At 33.7% G+C, this 22,230-nt stretch overlaps 1 protein-coding gene across 3 annotated transcripts; it reads right to left on the reverse strand.

Moving 5' to 3' along the window:
• Positions 1–379: 379 nt before the first annotated feature.
• Positions 380–20,905, reverse strand: LOC123209276 (ubiquitin C-terminal hydrolase 12-like). Of its 3 annotated transcripts, none has more exons than XM_044627196.1 (32): positions 20,717–20,905; positions 20,347–20,413; positions 19,857–20,004; positions 19,601–19,758; positions 16,289–16,554; positions 15,985–16,203; positions 15,787–15,895; positions 15,559–15,674; positions 15,307–15,405; positions 12,356–12,465; positions 11,514–11,588; positions 10,153–10,231; positions 9,906–10,052; positions 9,453–9,533; positions 9,230–9,349; positions 8,921–9,043; positions 8,207–8,284; positions 7,780–7,868; positions 5,090–5,198; positions 4,193–4,261; positions 4,002–4,112; positions 3,732–3,787; positions 3,421–3,598; positions 3,242–3,343; positions 3,085–3,156; positions 2,860–2,925; positions 2,158–2,223; positions 1,939–2,022; positions 1,685–1,801; positions 1,331–1,405; positions 1,158–1,244; positions 380–865 (listed from the first exon to the last, which is right to left on the reverse strand). In XM_044627196.1, the coding sequence occupies exons 1-32, from the start codon at positions 20,744–20,746 to the stop codon at positions 824–826; spliced, it is 3,348 nt and encodes a 1,115-aa protein (XP_044483131.1). In that variant the 5' UTR covers positions 20,747–20,905; the 3' UTR covers positions 380–823. The 3 variants fall into 3 exon arrangements, with proteins under 3 accessions (XP_044483131.1, XP_044483130.1, XP_044483132.1); XM_044627195.1 differs by having other exon boundaries at positions 1,936–2,022; XM_044627197.1 differs by lacking the exons at positions 4,002–4,112; positions 4,193–4,261 and having other exon boundaries at positions 1,936–2,022.
• Between the last annotated feature and the right edge of the window lie 1,325 nt (positions 20,906–22,230).

The raw sequence follows: 22,230 nt of genomic DNA on the forward strand, positions 1-22,230 counted from the left end.
CAATAGCATGACCCAGACACAATGACTAAGAGAAAACAAAATGCTGTAATGTTAAGGCTTAAGACGAGAAGAACCGGAGTGATAGGATATACCATTTCCTGCACAACGCTCACAAGGCAGAGGAGTCAAAAAGAAGAAAAGGGGTTTAACTGAGGGTGACATTTCATCTTTGATTTAAATGCATCAATAACATATCATTCTACTTAACCGTGTACTCAAAGCTTTGGTCAATTCCTTGGATTCACTTGGTAGAGGCATTTTGGTCAATTCCTTTACTTTTTATTGAATGCTTTGATATTTATAATTTATACTGTTTTTGTAATCATGGTTTTAAGTATAAGGAATCTGCTTATGAGAAGTTGAATGCAGTAGAAACAAATTGACATAAGATTACAATATTATTATCATTTCAAAGCAAACATGAATATGAAAGGAAAAGCGAAATAAATCACCCAACTATACCCTGTATACATTCACTAATCCAAAATCTCTCTCCTTTTTTTTTTTTTGTTTGTTTGTTTTATGCACTGTTAAATTACACTGAACTGAAGATGAAGACAGTGGTGGGTTGCTCAAAGAGGAACCTCCAAAAAGCTAGAGAGGGATGTGATAACACTTGCAGATACACAATTTTCGCAAGGGGAATAAGTCCTCCCCTCCAAACTAGTAAAAGAATTACATTGCCAATAAAATCAACAACCAAACCCTTCAATTTCTCACCTTTACTTTTCACTGTTTTTGCCATTTTTGCAGATCAATGGTATTGAGGGTTATCCACTTCATCAATGGCCATAAATGAAATTCATGCATCCTCAAATGTTTCCTAATTGTAGATCTTAACTGGCTTCTCAAAGGTGTGGCGATTCTGAAATAATGCACAAGCATATCAAATACTAATTCAATGAACTCCTCAGCATATCTATTCAGATTATATTCATTTTCCACTTCCAGGGACAAGGGATAAAGTATGACCTGAGTCAGAGAACATGTTTTTCTTGTGCACAGCAAACTATCAAGCAAAAGAACTATGAACACAAAACAGATAAACATGCCTAGAGAATCTTGCATAAGCTGAAAAAGGAGGATTTGCCAATTTCTTATAGGCTAAACAAGTCATTGAAATTTCAGAAATTAACATCAACAGAGAGACAATTCACCTGGTTGGAAGCATAAGCTCTTCTAGGAGTACTGTCAGAGTGCTCCAATCCAAGATAGTGCTCCCAAGCACCATAAACATCTCTTCTCTGCACCAAATATGACATTAAATTGAATTCATTCCAAATATAATCTTTTGATCACATATTACAGGAACAAATCCAGGGAAAGGCACCTGAAAACGGCTGGAGACAACATCAGAATCCTGAAGGTACTCTGGACGACCAAGAGAAAGGAATGCAAACTTCCACTGCAGAAAATAAATACAATAAAAAAAGTTGGCTTCAACAAATTGATTATCACAGATAATAATAATGAGTAAAATATGATTAAATATTCACATGCCAAGGTAGTTCAAACCTAACTGGTAGCATATCATTCTCAATAAGAATTGAAAGTACATTACTGGTAGCAAGTTCTCTTTTGATAGAAGTGACTCATCCAGGTAAGCAATGCAGCAAACATGGTTCAAGACAATGACTTATTTTTAGGTGGAATATGGTTGAAAGCAAGATTAAGTATAATATACCTTAGCAAATTCATCATCAGGAACTTGTAGTTTCTTCTGTATTCGCACTTTTATTTCTTCCAAAGTTTCACCTTCATGTATGACTAAGAAAAAAGGTTCACCAAAGTTCTGAACTTGCTGCCGAATATAAATAGTATTAGATGATGAGGAGGATTTAATGAAGATTGCCAAGTCGTGATTTTCAGTGCAAAACTTAAATAAAAATATGGAATAGCGGATAGTCCCTATGTTAATTTGTGACAGCTAGTTACCATCTGATTCTGAGCGGTGTCTTTTGTAAAATGATAAACATGAACTAGACGATCATGAGGACCAAGATTCTTTTCCTCTTCCGGAATCTGCCATATTAAGATAGCCATAAACGTAGATGCTCATCAAAACAACAGAAGAAAATTAAAGAAATAATAATAACAGTATCTGTATATATACATATTTTTCGTAAGCTGACATGACAGAGAAAGAGAGGCACTGACCTCTTCTGCCCTTAATGTCCAGTATTGATCATTTATATTCTCAATCTTTTCATTCAGTGGAAAGATCTGCATATATATGAAAAAAAGAACTTCAGGGCTAAATCTTAAACAAAAATATAAAAAATGTATCTTCCACTTAAATATGAAAATGCCAAGGAAATGCAGATTCTAAAAGAAAAAAGTTAATCAATGCACAGCTCAGTCAATACATTTCATTCTTTTTATCTACCAGTCAAAGATATTATAATCACAAGCAAAGTCATAAGAAGACTATTATGAACCAGTCACTTCAAATTTGTCAGACACATCATTCACAGAAATATCACCTAACTAGTCATACTATGGCTCCACTTAATAGGAGAGAAAGTGAGAGCACAGAAAAGAGAGGAACTACTTTAGTGCATAACACTTAGATACAATATAAAAGGGGGAAACAGTGCATTGTCTATCCTAGCCTTCATTAATTAACATAATAATTTACAACTTTGTCCTTGTCCCTCCAACTTTCCATTCTGGCTACCATAAGCATGGAGAGAAAAATACTTTTTTTGTTACTTCCACTTTGCCATTTCTCTTACCTTCCTGATCAACCAATCAAGTCAAATCAAATGGGCCAAGCAAATGTTCTTTTGTTCAATTTAAACTCGTATCTACAGGACATCAGTAGTAGCAGAAACAGGATTGAAGAGATGAATTTCAGACCTTGTAAATCTTATGATAGAAAACTTCAAGCAACCGAAGTTCTGCATCAGGATGAGACAACTCCACCTGCTCCAGAAAGTTAGATTAATGTTAAATTGGGAAGTAGAAATGAGGCATGCAAAAAGCAAAAACAAATTCTGCCAATAAACAGCGAAAAGGCTAAGTATACAAAGAACATTGCATGCAGTAAGGTCTCATCTACCACAGTTAGACCAAGAAACTTACCTTTGTCTTAAGATCATTAATAACATCCCCTACAGTGCTCTGTTTTGGTAGTCTAATAGTATGAATACTAACCTGACACAAAAATGACAAACTGTATTCTGTGAACAAAATATCTACATGTTGAAGAGCAACTTAGGAAAATGATCAGCAAACTCACTTCATCTTTGATGGCATGATGAAATGCCACTTTGAGAGTTTTCAAACATTGTAATTCTGGCAGAGGAATGTCCAATACTTCATAGTACAATATATCAGAGGTCTGTCCAAAAACAAGAGTTAAAGCATTAGGCTATATTAAATTTTAACGTCCCACATTACCTAGAACACAAGTACTACCTGGTTGTAGTGAATCAGCATATCCACCAAATGGTCAATGCCACGGTACTTAATAGGTTGAGGTTTGGGTTGCTGAGAGTAGCAGTTATGTGATGTAAGCCTGATTTTGGATGGATCATCCAAGCCCAATTGTTGAGCTACTCTTTCTACAACATCATCATACGTAAAAAGCTTTGACCTTGACATTCAAAAAACGATAGCATCAGATTCAATGAACCTGGTAATATACATGAACATAAAATAATGAACAAACAACAAAAAATAAATTTGCAGTACAACAGAATTCAACTTCAATTAATATGAAGCCTTACATCTCTAGACAGAAATCATCTTCCTTTGGCTTTTCAAGAGATCGGAAGTGAACAACCTACACAAAAAATCATGCGAAATTTAGCAATGTCAAATGATGAGTTCCAGTTGTAAAAACAATAAACCATGTCAAGAAATGACAGAAAAGTCAACTATAAAAAGGTAAAAAGACAAACCACAAATGTAGGGAGATATTAAACCGATAATAAAACAACATCTATATCAAAGAAAAGCTTGGTTTTCTGAAATACAATAGAAACCATGAAGGGTACCTGACGATTATGCACATAGTCCAAAAATGAAGGAACATGTGGATAGCGATATTGCTCAGCACTTTCAACTGTATGAGATTTTTGAAAGCAAACAATATCTCCATCTTCAAGCTAGAACAGAAACAATGCACAAGTTAAACACTATCACAGGGAAAATGAATAACTCCATGTCTGTTAAGCTTAAAATATACCTGGCTAGCTCGAAATGTGTTTCTCTTGTCAATGGGCTCGCACATCACACAGGGCTCAAACTTAATTTCCTGAATATCAAAACATGAGTAAGCAAAATAATGCTTACAACCATGCATATTTTAAATATGACATGCTAACTGATTATCAAATAAACCAACATCCAATACAACCTCTAGAATGGACTTAAACCACATAATCCCGCAACTAGAGATCTCATCTCTCAGACAATTCGACTCTTAATGGTCCACAATTTTTAAATGACAACATTAATGTCAAACCTTAATACATCAGTCACACCAAATAACCAAAGCTTGGAGAGACTGACAATTGGACCTGAGACAAGCTGCATACCAGCCCTAGGGCAGCACCTAGTTATCATAATTTTACACTCACAGACATACATGAATATGAGTTACCGTTCGATATTTTGATATCAATGTCAACTGGAAATGTTAGACAAAGATATCCTATGCAGGATGGCATTGACTTCAAGTCCAAGCATAACTAAAGGAATTTGTCTCCAAAAAATTATATATAATTTTTCTCTAAGGGGCCACAAACCATTAGCACACCCAAACTTTAAATTTCATAAAATGGTCTGCTTAATTACTCTTGCATATATCATTTTAAAGAACATTGAAGTTGCCTTTGGTTTCTCCAATTTAAGACCATTCATCTCATGAGAGAATTTTGAGTGGTTGGATCCTCTTGGCACTCCTTAGTCACAGCAAAAGAAGAGCCAAACTCCAAAATTTAAACCTATCCTTTTTGCAGCTTTAGCATTAAGGTAATCGACTAACAAATGCTCAAACTCCCCAACTAGAGTTCGCCACCATCAGTTTAAGGTTTCTCATGAAATGACACCACAAGTGAAAGATAAGCAACAGGAAGCAAACCTCATAAAGTTCGATTTCTTCATCATGAGCATAGCCAGCCATTTCATTTAGTTTTGCCAAATATTCCACAGGCTTACCAGTACTCTTCACAAAAAGCCTTCCAACATACCTGTTATCATAAAAAATAATCTCTAAATCAAATGCAGTTATTCTGGAACCGAAAAAAAAAAAAATCAAATGCACTCACAGGCACAAATATACTATAGGAATAATCTGGTCAGGTTGTTGATAGGATTAAGCTAGCTATTATCTAGGAAGTTTTAACATGTTTCACCTTTATCCTATTTTATTTTTATCTATTAATATGTAAATAGTCTAAATAAGGCATTGCAACATAACATAAATAAAACATACAACAGGAGAATCTATTGGTTTTCATGGTATCAGAACCAATTTTTTTAGCCTGTTAGAAAAATGTTGAAAACAGTGACGACAGGTAGAAAAGTCCCATCAGATCTATCTCCACCATCCAATCCTACACTTTTGGGATCTTCATCTGATCAAATGGAGATCCAATCCTTTCCAAATGTGCAAAGCGTTGGGCATAGTCACACCATTCAAATATTGGTCCATAAGATGAATGGGAAGAATTATCCCCCTTGGTTTCAATCCATAAAGATGGGTTACCTTACTGATAACGTTAAAAGTCCCTAAGGAAGAAGATACAAGGTACAAGAAGTAGAAGGCTGAAAACAATATAATTATGGCATGGCTGATGAACTCAATAATGGAGGAGATGGGCCAACTTTATCTGTTTTCCCTTTTTCCTCACTGCCAAAGACATTTAGGATGATGCTAAGGAAACATAATCTGATCTAGGTAATTCAACACAACTATTTGAGATCATGTCGAAGCTAAGGGAGATAAAGCAAGGTCTGATGTCAATGACTCAATACTACAGCTCCTTAACTAACTTTGGCAAGAATTAAATTTGTTCTATGGGATAGAGTGGACTTGTTCACAAGAGAATATAAAATACACAAAAATGCTTGAAAAAGAGAGTGTTTAAGTTTCTGGCAGGGTTGAATCAGGAGTTGGATCCGAGGAAGATTTTTGAGAAAGAAGCCTCTTCTTTTTATCTTCTTAGCCATTTATTGTCTGATTTCGTGCATAATCCTGTTCAAGGCATCAAATCAAGTTACTCTCTTCTCTATCTTCACAGTGAACTTGCCCAATCATGAATCCATAGATGCCATTCATTCAACTAGTCCACAATTCCCATGCTCCAGTTCATCGACACGGCCTTCCATCATTAAAAATATACCCCAAATTTGCTGCTCTGATACCAATTTTGATACAATCCCAACAATTTCAAACAATTTCCAGAGGACAGTTTGTTGATTCAATGGAATGAATGCAGATTGTAAGAGACAAAAAGTTAAATAATGCACAGAGAGAGCTTTTCATTAATCGAAAATTAGCAATATCAACTACAATTCTAGTTCACTGATGGAATATAATCCAAGACTTCAAAACCAGAGATGAAGAAGAAACCGAAATGACATAACCAAAGCAAATCAAAATCCCTAGCACCTTGAGAGGCCAGTTCCCTCCAAAATCAGTTACAAATCTAGATTTTCCCTCCTTCACACTTCCACACCTTCACCTTTTATTCCTTCCTCTCCAACTAATTTTGCCCATGCCCACCAATCCAAAGCAGCCACATGGTCACTAATATAATCTTCTTCGATCACACTTTGTAGGTTGAATGATCAGAGCTCAATCAGGCACTGTAGGTTAGGCCACCCAACTTTCCCTTATTTACGAAAATTGTTTCCTACTTTGTTCATTACAAAAGATCTATTGGATTTGTAATGTGAAGTCCGTCAATTAGCAAAACATACAAGTGTATCATACCTACCAAGACCATATAATAGTTGCAAAGCATTTGCATTTATCCATAGTAATGTTTTGGGACCCTTTAGGCTAGGAACCCCTTCAGGGTCAGGAGTACGATGGGTCATCACTTTTTTATTGATGACCACACTTGGTTGTGTTGAGTATACCTTGTGAAAACTAAATCTTAAGCAAATCAGGTCTTTCAAAATTATCATAACATGTGGACACAATTTAAAAAACAAATCCAGGTTTTAAGAACCAACAAAGGGAGGGAATACTTTTAAATGGTTTAAGGTACCCATCTACAAAATCATTACCTTATTCGCCAAAGTTCTTATGGGGAAACTCCACAACGTGACGGAATAGCTTCACAGAAGAATCGACACCCTTAAGAGATGACTAGGACTCTAATGTTAACAAAAAATAATTCATACTATCTTTGGGAAGAGGTTGTTCTAACAACCACCTATTTAATCAATCAGTTACCCACCTCAGTGCTAAATTTTAGAACTCTAAATTTTAGGTCGATACATTAATGTCCACGATTTTTCACTTAAAAACCGAACAGCAAAAATACAGAAAGCTGTGAGCCAAAACTGATGGACCGATTAACCAGTTTTCTCAGTTTGGTTTCTCAAATATTTTTAGCACCCAGAGTTGTTGATAGGATTAACTAGTTATTATCTAGGAAGTTTTAAAATGTTTTAGCTTTATCCTATTTTATTGTTATCTATTTATCTATAGCTAGTCTATATAAGGCATTGCCATGTAACATAAATAATACATTGAAATAAAAGCACAAAACAAGAGAATCTATTATTTTTCATATACAATAGAAAACAACAAAGTACCGTAGCTCTTCTTTCTCTGGTTCATAAAGCTTGAAGAAAAGCAATATATCTTCCTTTGTCTTGTCAGGTGGAGCAATAGGTCGTAAATCCTGAACAGAAAACACAAATGTAAATAACGTTCATTTTTATTGGTAAGCAACTCTAAATTAAATAATTTTTTAAGGCTGATTAGCTTAAGGTATTTTCAGGATTATCGCAACTATATAGATAGCTATAGAAATCAGCATATCGACTTTACAATAGTAGCCCCACTGATGAATGCTTCCATTCTGCTAGTGGACACCTGCCCACATGTATCCGCTCCTTTTATTGATATAATTTCCAAGTTTCTTTTAAAATAATAGAAAAAGCTACAATAACATCACTTAAAATGGGATGATAGTTCAAGGACGAAACCAGAATGCCTAACTAGGAAGGAAAGGATTACCAGTCCACGCTCTACTTCCAAGAACAACTTCAACTCTGCATTATGAACCTTATTTGATACCTCCCTTACTTGTCCAACCTAAAAGAAAAAGAAAATTGAAACTGAGCAATACATATTTTGACATCCTTGGGCACTAAAACCACCAAAACTCAGGCTCAAATTTTTCGTAAAACTAGTACCTAACAGAAAAATGGAAGAAAACACAGCCAAACCTGATGGCAATTCAATACAATATTGCAGAAATAAAACATAATGCTGGAGATAAGCAACATCAATTATCTCAAACAAAATGCATAGCAAAAACACTATAAATTTGTAATAGCTACCACAAAGTACTGAACCAGCAGCAAGAGCAAAAAGGAAATACAGCGGATGGGAACTAGCACAAACACTAAAACAGGTCATAATGATGAAAAAATAAAGAACAATCTACTGATTCTTCAATGGAAACATTTGTATTTTTTTTTTTTAACATTTGGATATTAATATGCAAGAAAATTACATATCATACAGGAAGACATGTTTGCAGCTAATATAGACTGCTACAAGCAACATATTAGCAATGGCACAAAAGATGAATGTTTGTTATAATTATAACATCACAAAATCTTTGAAGCCTTGAACAAACGTTAGCTTCGCCAAAACCTAACAAACCTACCAGAAAACTCTTGAAACAATAACTGTAGGGTAGTAATAATAAGCAGAACTACTTACAGTTTGTGTTTCCTCTAAAGGTGTCAACGGCCGATTTGGGCGGTATGTATGGTTCTGGCGCTTTGCCCACAGCCAAAACCGCTGAAGATGCACTGGAATACCAAACTCTTTAGCAACATCTTCCTGCACACACCATGAAATAAAGTCAGTGATTCAATACAAAGAAAAAAATTCGAACTAACACAATATATAGAGAGTGCGAGCGGTAGAGATGAAGGGCTATTAATTCACGAAATTGAAAACATCACAAATTGCTGGTGGAAACCAATTAGATACTCCAAAATACAGCGATAAACTTGGAGATTGTACCTTGAAAAGGTTAAAAGGTATCTGCTTTTGAATACGGAAACTTCTGACTTTGTCATGATCCACAAGATCAAAATATATATCCCTTCCAATTTGTTCCACAAGGTCCTCATCTCGTGCAACCTAGAGATATCATATAAATACTAAGAAGATATGCTCAACTAGGTGCAGACAGTAACTAATCAATAATTCAGTAGTAATTAAAACAAAGATTATGAGGACCAACCTTTATAATTGTGTAAAGATGTGCCTCTGCCTTTTCTTTCTTCTTGTGCTCTTTTTCTTCTTGCTCTTTTTTAAGCCTCTCCTGGGAAAAAATCATTAGAAGTTCTAAGACCGACCTTCCAGAATAAAACAATGTAAAAGCTCAACATACACAAGCCTCTCTAATGAAAGAAGCTACTCAAGCTTAGGTTAAAAACAGCTTGATAGAGACTCCTTTAAGACTGCTCTTGGGGCAAACAATCCAAGAAAAGCCCTACTGAGGAACTTGGGCAGGGTACAACACAAAAGACCTTATTCAATAGGCTCATTTCCTCTAGTTCCTAGCCTACTTGATACCAAAAATATTAGCTTTATTTTGTAGTATGTGACAAATATATATTTTAAACACCTCAGAGGTCATTCATGTAACACTGCTTGATTGCAGCTTCAAACATATACAAGAACTGCCTCTTACCCGAAGATGTTCTGCAATATCCTTCTCATCCACATTACATATTATCTTGTCCTTGTCACTTTCCCGTATATAAACCAGCATGTATGCATTTGAGTACTTGGTAAATTTAAAAGGTGTGTTGTTGAATCCAGGATTTGTCTGCGGCAACTGTTAAATAAGAAGCAGGAAAAATAAATAACTTCATAAGCCAGTAATAACATATAACACTGAATTACAATAGTAATTAAGAAAAATAAACAAAAACCACCTCTTCTTCACCACCATATTGCTCTTCTAGTGCCCTTTTCGTATCCTCTTTTGTTACCCTTTCATCATCAAATTTATACCTGAAAGCCATTCAACCATAGAAGGCAAATGAGCTGACAGCAAAATTGCTCAATCATGAAAGGGTTAGGCAGAAAGTATATGTTAGTCATAGGAAGACAGCAAATTCAAGGTAGAGAAAAAGGGAATCCAGATGGCAGCAAGTTAAGCAAGTCATTTGGCAATCATACTGCATTCCAGGAATTGGACCAGAAGTTAGTAGAGTGGAAACGTGTCAACACAAGAGAAGAAAAGCAGTTACAAAAGGAAAGACAGCCACTGAATATAACACTGGATAAAAAAGAGCAGGAGGACAAGAAAAATAGGGAGAGGAATAGCATCTGAGAAGAGGGAAAACAGAGAAGGAGAGTTGCTGGCCTCTTGAATGCCGTGCAAGTGAATGAATGCCGATTTTACTGTTTCATTGTAAATGTAAACTTGCATGGGTTAGATCTTTGTTATGAATTCTGTAATGTTGCGACTTTAGTTATATTAATAAAGATTAAGGAAAGTTGTTTCGTCAGAACTCTGTTATCATTGTTACTACTTTTGTTGTGTGTTGATGGAAATTGAATGAAAGCAGAAAGAGGAGTGGAAACTGTGATTGTTGTAGAAGCAGTGAGTTGATTGCTTGCTGAAGGAAAAAATCAGGTACTTATCAGAAAGCCTTAAAAAAAATTACCACCTAGTAAATAAGACAATATAGACAAGGAGCCATAAAGTTCAAATAAGAACAAGAAAATGCACGGCAAGGATCAAATACAGCTCGTCTTTGGGATGCAAACATTATAAAAGGATCTTAATTTCCAAGTAATCCTATTTTCAGTTTCTAACATTCAATGTACAAGCTCACATGATTAAGTTTGGGAAGCAATTGTACACATGCTCAATCAGTATTTAATTCATAATGTTAATTCAGGTTCTATTTACTTTTTGATGTGGAGGGAAAACAGCAATTCTGCATGTTAGATGTATTATGGAAATTTGAAAAATAAGTCCACCTATCATTTCTTTGTTAAGCCTACAGATTATTTGAACTAAGCCACCAACTAAATTCTAAAATCTACCGACTTTAGGAATCATAGTCCAAATAATTATCACAGTTTTTATAGTACTCAAAGCTCAATTACAGTCAGTAAAAGAACTCTTCACATGTTGTTGATAATTACTGTTCACATCAACGTAATATAAGACTGATTAGATACACAAAACAAGCAGCAAGCAGACACATGTACATTTGTGCGTGTTTCTATAAAATTTTGCACATGTTAGGGTATGGAAACCAGAATGAGAAGACATGCATACCACTGATCAGAAAGAGTAGGTCTGATAAAAGCGTAATAATGTCCACCATGCACCCCACCACTGTGAACCAAAACACTGCACACAAGTAAAATTGCATAAGCAGAATACAAAATGAAAACCAATGTGGATAAGGACAAAGTCTACAAATTGTAGGGCATTAAAGCAACTAAGTTATGTGTTGATGGTTAATTTTGATCCCAGGATTCCATTAAGCATTACTTTTGTCGTCTTCATCAAGAACAACAAAAATATATAAGCATCATGAAAAGAAGATATATGCCAACAGAGCATATTTTTGGTTACAGAATTCTATTAAGCATTATGCATCAATTATTTATCTTTATCTTCTTCACTGTCCTTCAAAAAGAAAAGTTTCCTCTACTTAAAAGCTGTGAAAAGGAAAAAGTAGCACCAATGTGACAATTAACACAACACACCAGTTTGGCGCACCTGACATATTTTCACTGAAACAAACAATTCATGAATAAATTAATACAATTCTATTACCACCAAAATCTGCTTATATGATATTGAGAATTCGCTGACAGAAATTAATCTGGAAAGAAAGGGACCCCAAAAATACATCTTCAAAAATAATAATAATACTAAAAATAACAATAATGTAGTAGAATCTAAGAAAATGTGAAAGAACACTCTAATTCAGTCCCAAAAACAACAAAAAAATACATATAGTTTAACAATCAGTGAATGAAAAAATAAAGCATCTCAACCTTTAACACAGAAAACGGAATTACAACCGTTCATAGGTCAGCTAGTTGATTTGAAAGAACAAAACAATCGTTAATATTTGCCAAATAGCTCATCACTGACATTAATAATACCTGTGCAGTGTGTAAAGGTTGCGAACACTCCTATCAGCTTCAGGTGACAAATATTTTCCATTCTCTCTATCAAGGTCAAGTTGCAGAGGAAACTCGTAACGGTCATTAATCTACAAAATAAGAAAATAAAGAAATTACACCTCTGAGTCAAAGAAAATAATCTTATAGGGGGCGTTTGATTGTTGTTTTTTAAAATTACTTTGGTAATCTATCTTTTATTCCTTTGTTTGGTTTGTCAGTAATAAAATATTACAGTAATCTTCTATTACCAATGTTGACGTGGCAGGTAATATAGGTGGTAATCTGATTACCACCTTCACCTTAGGTATTTAAAGATTACCAAGGTAATCTTGATTTTATTATAATTATATTATTATTTATTAATTTTTTGAGATAAAAATAAATTTATTTTTAATTAATATGACAAATAATATAAAAAATATTTAAAAATAATTATATTCAAAGACATTTAAATAAAATAATTTACTAGTAATTTTTATTACCTTTAACCAAACATAATAATTATTTATACCTCCCAAATTTTATCAAACATAGTAATCATTTATACCTAATAATCTTCTAAGTAATCTATCTTCAAGGTAATCTTTCTATTTTGATAATAAAACATTACTCAAACCAAACGCCCCCATAGTGTCTAATACCATAGTTATAACGACAACTAATGATTAGTATGATGAAATGCAACGATATAGAAATTAATGAGACCAAGCAACTGAACCACTACTGAAGAAGACAGCAATAAATAAATCTAACCAGTAACAACACACTGTATGAGGACAAACAGCAAATAGATGTCAAATTCATGCAACAATATTCACAAACAAAAAAAACTAAGTTATAGTGGAAAGAATACGTGTGACAAATACTTCTTGAAGAAAAGAAAGGCACATGTACCTCACAACTTATTTTGTTCCCCTCGGGATGAGGAAAACAATAGCTAGGAATCGAAATTGATAAGATAACAGGACTTGCAATAATTACGACTTCATCCCTAGGCCAGGTAAAATAGCTTCCTAATGTTTCAGCATCACATAGATTTCAATCTAAGAAAGAGTCCAATAATAGACAATAGGTTTTTTCCCTTTTGAGAAAAGGTTATCATTTAAACAAGAGAATAACTATAAAAGAGCAAACAAACTATTCACATAATTAACGGATCAACTAAAGGATTTACAGAGCATGGACTGAACAACTCAGCAAAAAAACTCAAATTAATGCTAATAGCATAACCCTAAACTCCTTCCAAATTTAAGAGAATAAAGAAAACAATTATCTATACATTTATTCTTTATTATTAATGTATTTAGATCCATTTTTCTTGTAATGGAAAAAGAAACACAGAAAACAGACAAATTGAAAGGATTTTGAGACCCAAGTGCAATGAGGAGTAAATGGATTTTGTCAAACAAAATATGTGTCTTCCTCGCATCTACTGATAGAGTAGCCAAAAAAATCCATAAGATCTTGGCATTTTTTCCTTCACCAGTATAACATAATTTATTATATTCTCCAATGTGTTTCGTAACAATAATCTCAGTGTGTAATTCTAAAAAATAAAACAACTGCATATGAAAATACCATTTACAAAATATAAAAGGAAAATAATAATTAATTTATGGCCTTAAGACATGCTTTTGTTCATAAGCCATACATTGACATTATATATTTGGTCTTACACATAACCAGGTAATACACTGACATTATATATTTATTAAATGTTTATTATAGGATCTTTTAGGTAATATGCGTTAAACATTTTTACTGAACTTTTATAGCTAACCCATAAAAAATTCCTTTGAAAGCTCAGAAGCACATGACTTAACTTCCCAGAAAAGTTCAAGAAATTATTAAAATATTCTAGGAAAATAGAAGTAAACAAAATCCCCGTGTGTGTGTGGAGAGTAAACAACAAAAATAAATATACTAACAACAGAGAGGTTAAAAAAGCAAATCAAATGTCCACAAAAGAAGTAAAAAACCTTCGAAGGGATAAATATAGCTATACACAGACAACTCAAACCTTGAACCTTATACAAGTATAGCATGAATAAGAAACCTTGTACCACTGCTTCAAACACATGCTATAGATTTACCAGATAGACTATTAAAGCTATGTGTTACTTTTTTTTTATACGAAACAAAGAATATTATAAACCAACAAGATCGTTATCAGCAGAAAAGTATTCCAAATGCTCTTTGGGAAACTATGCATTTCATTTCATTCTGGTATCATTTCAGCTATTATGAGAGGACTCTAGAAGCTCTTTTTCGCTGAATCATTAAAGCACTGCTTAGGACTGAGATATTTGTTTACTTTTTGCCACCATTGTTTTCTATCACATAGTTCTGTTAGCATAGAATGAACCTTTGGCTCTCCTTTGATTACTCTTGAGCTACTTCTCTACTCTTAACAGAATATCACGTCATACATTGAAAAAAGCTAGTGATCAATGATAACTGAAATTCAGACATTGCAATGATACTTTTACAGCTAGAGTAATAAATTTATCATCTTTATTAGAATCAAGTGTATCATCCATCCCTCTCAAAAATTACTGAATAAATAATCCATTATCTGCACTATCAAGCATTTGAGTTACACTATTTTCCCATCCCATAAATCCAACATTCAAACAATCTTTGTGGTCTAGAGAGTCACGCTCAGTAATTCTCCTAACAAAAATAATGACCCTATAGTATATGATGCAACAGCAGCACATAGACAATGAAATAGTATGGCAGAATTGGGAGAGTGAAATGTTAATCAAAGGTTAAGGAGCAGTATTAATTAAAACCAAACATTTGTCTTCTCTAAATTAAACAATGTTTAGTGTCATAGAACACATGAATGAATTTAATGAAGCCTTTTATGCAAAACTTGCATAGACAATTTAAAATTATATTAAAAATCAATATTTGACACTCCTTACCTTCACCATAGTGTCCCGCATAAAATCGTATTCAAATCTTTTCAGCTGAAGTTGAAGAACAGGGGGGAAGTCAATGAACAACACACCCTTCCTAGCATCCTGAACATGCAAAGTCTTGAGTAATTTACATTGTAATTCATTTCATACATAAAAATTACATATTGGGAAGACAAATGGAGCCTAAAAAATATTTCATATCGGTAGCTCAGCAACAATGAAGCAGTAAAACTAGGAACTGGTCAAAAGACTAACCTGAAGCCCATACTGTTCAGCATGATACTTGTTATCACCTTCAAGACGTTCAACTTCTACGTACTTATCAAAAGAAGCGTAAACATCACGACAGCCTTTGACATCAAGCTGAAGATCTGCCAGACATTATTTTTTCTTTTTCATAAGTGCCACAAAAGTATGTGCAAATAAGTAATATGGAACAGCGGGGGAGTCCTAAAGATCTAAATAAGATATTGAAACAGATACCATAAAAGGACTCCTTTCTTGTTGATTTGTAATCCACATTGATGCATTCAATATAGTTCATATGGTGCCCTTCAAATAACTGCTGTATAGTACCCTCTACAACTGTCCCCTGGCAATAAGTTATATATAATGCCAATTTTTAATGAAAATTTCCACTAAAAAATAGTTAACTCAAGGAAACACTGTCAAGGTTGTCACCTTCATTTTGTCCTCAAGTTTTTCACACAAAACTCTATTAAGTTCTTGTACATCATGTTGCATAAAAGAGTCATATGTGTCCCATCCAAACGACTTGGTCAACTCCTTCGTTGCAACGCTACTGTCACTGTACTGGAGCTTGTAAAATAAACTCTGCAAAGCCAGAGGAATGCTTCCGGATGGCATATCATTCTCTGTTGTTGGCATGTGGTACACAGCCTGAAATGTAATATTGTTAATTCTTCCACACAGATTCTGGTCACAAGTGAGGATGATTAAGGAAAAGTTGACCAGGAGTATTAACCTTCCGAAAATAAGGAATGTGAAACAGTGTCTGTAGAAGAGAGTTCATGTAGCATGTGGCCCCTTGGTTCTTAAGTCCAACATAACCAGTCTCCTTTTTTGAGTCATATGTCCAGTAATCTACAACCCTACGAACAATAACCTCAGCCTCAACTAGCAGAGTATCATTCACAAGATACCCTCTGTTAGGATCGTAGAGTTCACCAAGGGGCATAAAGGATGTGAAACCCCAATCACTTTCTCGTGCAGTAAATTGGTGTTGAGTATCTGACAAATTCAAATGGTAAAATTATCACATATTTCACAAGAGTGCCTAGCACCATGCTGTACACATCTTTTGTCACTAAGGTTTGAACACCATCTTGTTGTGGAACTGTTTAACCATCAAAAAGAAAATTTATACAATTCACAAGGTCTAAATTTCATTTCAAAGAAAACTAACAAACCAATTGAAATATATGGCAGCAACAAACAGATAGTAACACAAAAACAGAAGGCAAGAGAAACCGAAGGCACACATTAAACAACAAAAACCCATGCTCCCTAATCCTAAGTGGCTCTTAACGTCCATTTCAGAAAAACGATGTGCAATACAAATTTCAATCCACTGCAACACCAGTATTCTATCGAAGATTAACTTTTTCCTGCCACAAAAGTATTCATATAGTAACTTAACAATTTTTTTTTTTCTCATCAATGAAATGATAAGAATGTGTATTAATATCAGCTTAAAAAAGTTTTAACAGGGTACAGCAGACTGTATATCCTTAAATTAAAAAAACCAACAATTAAGGGGCAATAATAAGACCACAAAAAAGAGCCCACAGCTTCCAAAAACTCCTATAAAGCACAACAACTAATCCCATCTCTTTGATGCAGCCAGAACCCAAGCCACATAATAAAGCTTCCAAAAAACCTTCACAATTTAGATATAATGAAGAACAAGAAGTAAAAACAAAAGTAAAAAGGCATTCCTTCAATTCACTAGGCCACTCTTGTAAGGCATCAACCAATGATTTCTGTACTGGACATAAACAAGCAGCACCTTTCTGTCCATTCCATGCATTTCAAACATTTTGCCAAGCGAACACATATCGCAGAAGTCATAAAAGCAAAGCAAGGGTTAACTCTTTTGTTCTCATTGACTGATTAGCACATTTAAAAGTGATGAAATACATATTGAAAGGAATAAAGAATGAAAGAAAAAACATAAAAGATTACTTTTTTTTCCCAGCATATATTGCGAAAATAGTGAATCGGGAAAACATACTACAAAGTAGTGTTTTTCTCATCAATTTTTGGTGTATGAAGAAGCAAAAAACATCTATATATGCTTGTAATTCCTAATAGGATCAAAGAAAACCCAACTTATCACAAGCCCTACAAAAGGTAACATGGTCACAGTTGAAAACCTGATCTACTAAGAAAAATACTTCTAGAACCATGTCAATCTCATTTTAATGAAATTCCCAAGTTTAACCAAACACAAAAAATGTTTTTATCAAAAAGCCAAACCGTAAAATACAATTCAGAGCTCTATACAAGAGATATTTAAGTGACGCCCGAATAGAAATTTAAATTGAAAAGCATATTATGGCAAATCAGTACTCAAATAAGCTTGTAATTGGTAATAGCATAGACATCTGTTGTATGAAGAAGCAAAAAACCACCTACAAATGCTTGCAATTCCTAATAGCAAAAAAGAAAACCCAACTTATCCCACAGAAAGCAACAGGGTCACACTTGAAATCTAGTACCATGACAATCCCATTTCAATGAAATCCCCAAGTTTCACCAAACACAGGAAATGGTTTTTTATCAAAAGGCAGAGCCATAAAATACAATTCAAAGAATCAGAACAAGAGATGTTTAAGTGAGGCCTAAATAGAAATTCAAAATTGAAAAGCATAATAAGGCTTGGCAGCACTCAAATAACCACACATGGTTCAAGGATGAATTATGTTCATATTTTTGGGTTTAAAAATTTTATAAGAAATAAACTAGGCTTGATATCCATTGTTTCATGCAAAATAACAACAAAGAGAATTAAACAGGAAAAAAGTTTCACTTAAAAAGTGAAAAAAAAAAAGAATGGAAACGGAAATGCAAGACTTATCCAACCAAAGAGAGAATCCAAAAAATGGTCATCAAAGTGTTGTTTCACCAGACACGGTTCCAGCAGCATACTCAAGAAAGGCTCAAATGAAAGCTGGGGATGAGCAATATACAAGGAAATATATAAGAGAAAACCCCAATACATTTTATATTTATTTTTTGTTTTAGTGTTCTTCTATAGGCATTTATATGGATCGGACCCTTTAACTAAAGAGATTTTACATAAGAACTTGATGTAAATTTAACCCATTTATTCATCTTAATTCAATGTTGCACAGAGTTCAATAAGTCTTCAACATTAGATATGATTTTTTTTTACTTTTGATTTTAACCATAGGATTAAACTGGCTGAATGCAGGAAAACTGAAGTTAAAGGATTTAAATTAGAAGTTCTTATCTGCAAATATACATTCTAAGTTGAATTAATGAGCAGAGAGAATATAGTGACATAAAGGGTCAGGGAATTAGGAAGAGAGAGGGATAAAACAATTCCCATCAACACTATGCATTCCTAATCTCAAATTGAATAGGTGAGGGAATAAAATACGTGTAAGCCAAATGGCCATATATAATTTCCACTAATTATGCTTTATATGCAACAGAAAAAGTATGAAAAGATAAGAATAAATAAATAAGAGCTCTTATCAATATATTATAAGACACTTCTACCACACAAAATTTTTATATATTCACATATTTTTTTCCCCTCTCTATACTTCCCACAGTTCTACAAGCAAACAAGCATTATTTGGCATATATTACATAAAGTATAAATGCAGAGCATAAGCATGCGCGTGTCAAAATTTTTAATTTTTAATATCCCAGAACTATGTAGCATGATGCTTGTGTCTTCATTAATAAATCATCTGGAAATTTCCAAAAAAACCACTGACACAGCCTAATTACAGTGATTTCAAAAATGAAAATACAAGGATTCCCAGAAATTCATTCCCAAACCTTCTCCTTTGTTTTTCTTCAAACCCTAAGATATTCCTCTAGTATGTGTCTGACACATCAATTTACCTAAAATTGCACATCCCTCAAATCCAATATAGTACATACCCACATATACATAAACAAACAAATGGTTTGAATCATGAAACAAGCTATATTACTCGTGCTCGGCAATAGAACCCAATTGAACTTTCATTCATTAAAAATTTGCCAAACAATATTGAGTTTCATATATATAGGGTACCTTTTCTCACCGAGTACTTGGTGTGAATTTGATTAATCACTGCCAAGCTAAACTGTGCATATCTATTCCACCCATATGGCAAACTTCCTGAATCAGCAACATCTAGATACATAGATAAGTGATCCACATTGTTCCCCTTTGGAAAAATAAGCACGCGCCTACCAGTGCAATGCAGAAGAGAAAAATCATATAAGTAACGTTATTAGACACCAATGCTTTTTCACAAAATAACCAAAAAGAAAGGAAGTGGTTATACCATTTATAACCACCAACAATGAAAATCTCCGAGTAGTGCTTCTTTGTATTCAACCTGGAAAAGTTGTCGATTCTCCATGTAAATCTAGATGATGGAGGATCCTCCACTACCTGATTCTCCACAGCATTTGCAGCTTCAGGTTTTGCAACTATTAGGTCAAAAGCAAAACTCAAAATTTTAAACCATATTATACATTGTGTGTTCATAATTAGAATCAGAATCTACATAATCGACAACTTGACTAAACCATCCAATTAGATTCTAAAAGAAGACAAAATAAGAAACTTACTATATAGTCCAAAAGCTAATGTCCCAAGTGATTATGAAAGTCAATTTATTACATTCATATGATAGCTATTACAATTGTTTGACTTGTCTCAATATCATTGGAAACCTATCAAGTCATTTGATAATCAAGGCAATCTAATTTGCCAAATAAAATAGAATTTACTAAATGGCATAAAGAAGGCTAAATAAACGTCAAGGATACCTTCCATCGGCTGGTGATTGTCAGCCAAATCAGAATGCGGCACCAACATCTCCTCATCCTCTTGTTGCTGCAATTGCATGAAAAAAAATCATAAAAATGTAGAAACAAAAGAGCCTGGATCCACTACAAACACAAAAACCATAACAAAAGTAATGAGTTTTTCACATCATTGTTCATTATAAGGTAATCCAAAACCATTCCGTAACAAAAACCAAAGCCCTAGATAAACCAGTAAACAAATAAGACCACAATTATAGCACAGAAATCAAAACAACTAATTAAATACACAGGGCGAACAAGATTTTATGAATTCGCTAATAAAACAAACAGGGTGTCAAACAAAGAGAAATTGAAGGGCGGACGATCGTACCTCAATAGGAGCAGGAGTCATTACAGTCATGGTTTAATGAAGATTGGCAATTGTACGATGACGTCGCTTCTCAGCAGGGAGAGAAACCTAGGGAATAAAATGAAATCTAAAAGAGTAATTAATGTGATTACACTGAGGGAGAGCAAAGGAGATCACCAGAGTCGGTCGACAGGGAAGCAAAGTCTTGCTTCGCGTGGTCTTTAATTGAAGAGGGTATTTTCGGAATTTCAGTTTGGGTGCATGTATACGATATAATACAGATCGCCGAGGTGAAAATGGCTGCAAATTGACATTATGATAAAAGTATAGGCCAAGGGTTATATACGACACAAGTTTTAGTTGTATCTTAAAAATATATCTGATAATTTAAAAACTCAACTATTTATCTATTTATTAAAATCTTTTGTTTAAATGGAGGTAAAATGGTTATTTTACTACTAAATTTTAAAATCTTAAAAATTTATTCATTTCCCTCCTTTATTTTAGAAAATTAATAATTTTTCTCATGATAAACTTTGAAATATTGTAATTTCCCCTCTAAGATTTCAATTTCTCAAATGAGCTACCAATCCACCAAAGCACGGTGGCTCGACAACAATAAAAAAGCATCGATCTAGACAACAATGTGTCATCTAAATCAACACTTTGTTATCCAGAAGTATCAATCTAGACGATAATATACTTCTAAATGCTTCTCTACTGCCACCGTTGAGTCATCAGATTCTGATGAATCGGTGTTTCATCTAAAAAATTGAAGTCCTAGAAGGAAATTATAATTTTTTAAAGTTTTATTATAGAAAAATATTAATTTTCTAAACTAAAAAGAATACATTATATAAATTTTTAGGATTTAAAATTTAATAACAAAATAACGATTTTACTCTTATCTCTAATAAAAATTTATCTACAGATGAATATTTAGATTTTTTAACTATCGTATATATGCTTTGATTAAAACTTGGGGGGGGGGGGGGGGGGGGGGGGGGGGTGGCCCTAAAAGTATTTTTGAATACCTGAGGTCTCAATAATGTCAATTATACCTGATGGAAAGCGCCATTGCAAGTTGGTCCGTACACACAACCTCCAATGAAACGGGTTACAACAAATTCTCTGGGCACGGAGTGGTGCTGCAGTCTTTTGTTAACGCTTTTGGGTCTGAGTTTGGGCCTAGAAGCATCCGCCCAAATTAAATTACATTTTTATCCCCAAATTATTCAGTTTTTAATATTTTTCCGTTTCTAAAATTATTTAACTTCTTCGTAGATCCAATAACAAAAAAAGTTCAAAGAACTAATTCCCACACAAAGTTTATCCGAATCACAAAAATACACCAATTAGGTTTTAAAAATTCTAATATTCATCTATAAATTATTAAATTTAACCGAAATAATTAGTTACAGAAAGTAAAATCATCATTGTATTACTAAATTATAAAACCCTAAAATTTTATATCATTTTCCCCTCTTAATTTAAAAAATTAACAATTTTTTCTCATAATTAAGTTTTGAAAAATT

This window comes from Mangifera indica, chromosome 2 (genome assembly GCF_011075055.1).
Source record: "Mangifera indica cultivar Alphonso chromosome 2, CATAS_Mindica_2.1, whole genome shotgun sequence".
Taxonomy (NCBI): Eukaryota; Viridiplantae; Streptophyta; class Magnoliopsida; order Sapindales; family Anacardiaceae; genus Mangifera; species Mangifera indica.